Genomic DNA, 3,735 nt, shown 5'->3' on the forward strand with positions numbered 1-3,735 from the left:
GTTTACGAATTGTTTGCTTTTTGTACATTCAAAGTTTAAAATTTTGTGATATTTTGTAACAATTGAAATCAGTCAACCAATGAAGAAAACATGAACGTGGTGCCTAATAATAGATACCAATTGTTCATTTATCTATGTGGCATGTAGCATGAACGTGGTGCCTAATAATAGATACCAATTGTTCATTTATCTATGTGGCATGTAGAGGTGGCAATTTTGGACCTGGACTGCAGGTCTGATCCATAAAAAAATGTCGCGGAATGGTACTGGGCCGGGAATTCCTAGACCGCAAATTAGCAGGCATCGTGGAACACATTGTTGTAGGACTGGACTTTTTCGAGATGAGACGAAACAGGTCATGCGGGATTACAAGGACCCGTATTTTTTTCTTCTTCATTTCTTGTTTTACCTAAAAAAATGAGAGTGAAAAGAAGGTGATTCACGTGATTTTCTCCGAGAAAATGAAAGGAGCTCTGGCAATGAAGATTCGAGTTCCGGCGATTACGATTTAAGTTCTGGTGATGATGATTCGAGCTCCGAAGATTTGAGCTCTGGTGGTGTTTTAATTTGGTATTCTTTTTTATTTACTTTGGGATTGACAACTTTGATTTGGTGTTTGGTTTTATTTATTTTGGATTCATCAAACTAAAAAATTGGTTATGAATTTATGAGTTATAAGCTAATGAAAAACATTTTCTGCAATTATCTTTAGTTGGTATGTTCATATATTTGGAGTGTGACAAAATTAACTACAATTATTGTTTTAAATAACAAACTAGATTTTGACTCTTGCTTTAAAAGTGCGGATGATTTTACAAATTTTATATAAATGTGTAATTTTATATGTATATATATTATTTTAATTTACTACAGATATGAGAGATCATATGGAGTTTCAAGTTATAGAGCGTTAGGTCTAGGAAGCGGGTCAAACTCACCCCGCCCGACCCGCCATGCTGTGGGTTGAGTCATTTTTTTTACTCAAAAATTTGACCCGCAAGAAGAAAAAAAAGTTTTGTTGTCTTCTTATTCTGATTCTCATAATTAACCAAATGAAAGAAGGATTTTCTCATCAACATAAGCTTCCTTTACTAAAACAGTGTTTTCTCTTCTCATTTTATTTCAACTTATTGAAATCTCAATAAAAAAAAATTTGAATGTCAATTCTTTTTTCCAAGAACGAAAATATTCAAAGTTTTATTTCACTGATAAAACTATTACTAAAATTTCATTTTCAGCTTTGACAATATTTTTAGAGAATTTGCTGTAGCTTTTAGATTTTTTGGATAATCATCTCAAATTTTATGAGCATAGTACTAAAAATCAACCGAATCTGAATGCCTAGGCCTAAGAGAATGCATTTCAAAATTTACATTAGTCAAAACAACCGATGATGAAACCTTGAGAATTGTAAAAGAGTACGTTCTGGAAACAAAAAAAAATTAAGTAGAAAAACAGATTCAAAGATACTAAAATACTTCAAAAGTGTTTCATTTGACAAAAGACTTAATCTTTTCAAGCAGCGAGATCAGGAAGTGTGTTTTGAATCTTGTAAGGCATCAAGATGTTGAAACCATCAGCCGCAGTTGAGACGATCATCCCTGGAATCTGGTTGTGCCAGTGAAGTTCCTTCAAGTCCTTTTGCCCCTGGTGAACGAAGAGTAGCTGAGGAGGCAAGTCTTGAGGTGTGTTGACTTGTTCCTTGCTCTGTGCTTTGAACTCTTCTTCATCCATCTTTAAGGATAAATCCCATATCCTGCAGATTCAACAAATAGCCAAAAAAAACATTAGACAGTGTTATCGATTTTATTGGGGATTATCAATGTTTTCTGTATAAGCTTTGTGGCTTACGTGAGCTGGTTATCGCCAGAAGAGACTGCAAGTGTCGAAGATTCATGAGCGCTCCACTCAATCGACGTAATAGGATGCTTATGATACCCAAAATGAGCTACCTTAGCTTTATCCTTATCCTAGTTCAAGATTCAAATTCTATCACATCAGAATCTTGTTAAGATATTGATATGAAAATTATAAAACCTATGGTCTTCAGAGTACCTTTATAACTCTAAGATCATGTATAGAGAACGTCCCGTCATCACTCCCTGATGCCAACATGCAACTAGCCAGCCTTCATGAAAGAGGAAATACAACGAATGAGCCAATTTGAAAGCAGCACAAAACCAAGTTACACATCAAAGTGGGAAGAGAACCTGTTCCATGAGATGACATTCACATCTTCGTTATGTGCCATGAAAGATAATCCAGGCGACTTCCCCATTCGGATATCCCAAAGTGCAACAATCCCATCCACAGAACAAGACGCAAACGCGTTGGCTTCACCTGGACACAGAGGAAAGAATATTAAGCTGAAAAGAGACAGTAACAGTTAACACACAATTTAGCTGCAAAGCGAGAAATTTACTTGTAAGTCTTCAACACTTGCGGTGTGTCCGGCTAACGGAATAGGATCAACAGTCCATGAACCGGAAGCTGGCTCCCATAAATGAATCATACTCATGCAGTCACCTAAAGGGTTTAAAAAAAGAATTAAATACACATTGAGTATATATGTTGAGAATATGGACAATATCATACCTGTACATGAGCAGAATCTGCCGAAGAGACACAGATATGAGGATTTTGAGGCATTGCACGTATGCGGTTGACACATCCATGATGAGCAATGTAGGAGATGGATTACATCCCTCCACAAGGCCCATCATATAACAGGCCCTAGCCCGACAAGGTCGATCGAGCTTAGTCGGCTTAGCGGCTAGAAACGTCAGCTCGACCCTAGAGTACTTTAAGCCGGTCAGCTGAGCCGATCAGCTATACTCGGCTCGGACGAAATAGTATCGAGGCCCACATACTCGGCCTTTGGGCGACAAGGCCCAAAGGATAGGCGCGATTAGGGCATCACGCACAAGGGTACTATAAGAGAGGAGGAGGAGGCAACGAGAGAGGGACTTTTGGAACAAATCACATACTAAGCGGCTAGATTTAGGGTTTCCTAATCATCTCTTTGATCTTGTCGTTTAAACCTCTGATCTTGTCTCCTATCTTTGATCAGTCTTGTAACCCATTGTGTCGATTCTAATAAAACGTCTTTAGTCACCCCATTTTCTAAGTTCTTCATTCTAATCAACCGAATCCTGTACAAACAATTGGCGCCCACCGTGGGGCTGACTAAAGCAACGTTCTAGATCTACATGGCTCAAGACGACGCCGCCTTCGGCGCCCCAGGCGAGGAACCGACGCCTACGCCTGCGGCCGCGCCGCCCATCACCTCAGAATTCATGAGCTCCGTCATGGCTCGACTCGCCCGCCAAGACGAAGTCCAAAAGACAACCAACGACCAACTCGCTGCGTTGGTCGCGGCGCTCACAGCCCCTGAGGGACAAACTAGCCGTCCCCAGCTGACACGCCGCCGCCTCTTCAACACAAATCCTACGGCAGCCGGAGTCGACCATATCTCTGACGACTCGGAGCCTAACGAAGCCTTTCTCGCAGACGCTCCCCCAGCAGGCTCAGATCTCACGACAATACGCGAGCTCGCCGAGCTCAAACTCAGCCTTCAACAAATGGGAGAGAAGATCCACCATGTAACCAGCGCAGCTCCGCAAATAGAGAGCGTACTCGCCGCAACCTCGCGCACTCCTTTTACTCGCGCGCTAACTAGCGTCCAACTCGGAAAGATAGAAAAGCTGCGCCTACCTGAGTACAAGCCCGGCGGAG

At 41.0% G+C, this 3,735-nt stretch overlaps 1 protein-coding gene across 1 annotated transcript; it reads right to left on the minus strand.

Annotated features, from left to right (window-relative positions):
* Positions 1 to 1,426: 1,426 nt before the first annotated feature.
* On the minus strand, positions 1,427 to 3,391 carry LOC106398577 (protein HEAT STRESS TOLERANT DWD 1-like). Its single transcript, XM_048737169.1, has 6 exons — positions 2,596 to 3,391; positions 2,423 to 2,526; positions 2,211 to 2,340; positions 2,056 to 2,128; positions 1,852 to 1,970; positions 1,427 to 1,756 (listed from the first exon to the last, which is right to left on the minus strand). The coding sequence occupies exons 3-6, from the start codon at positions 2,276 to 2,278 to the stop codon at positions 1,516 to 1,518; spliced, it is 501 nt and encodes a 166-aa protein (XP_048593126.1). The 5' UTR covers positions 2,279 to 2,340; positions 2,423 to 2,526; positions 2,596 to 3,391; the 3' UTR covers positions 1,427 to 1,515.
* Positions 3,392 to 3,735: the final 344 nt, after the last annotated feature.

This window comes from Brassica napus, chromosome A7 (assembly GCF_020379485.1).
Source record: "Brassica napus cultivar Da-Ae chromosome A7, Da-Ae, whole genome shotgun sequence".
In the NCBI taxonomy this organism is placed as follows: domain Eukaryota; kingdom Viridiplantae; phylum Streptophyta; class Magnoliopsida; order Brassicales; family Brassicaceae; genus Brassica; species Brassica napus.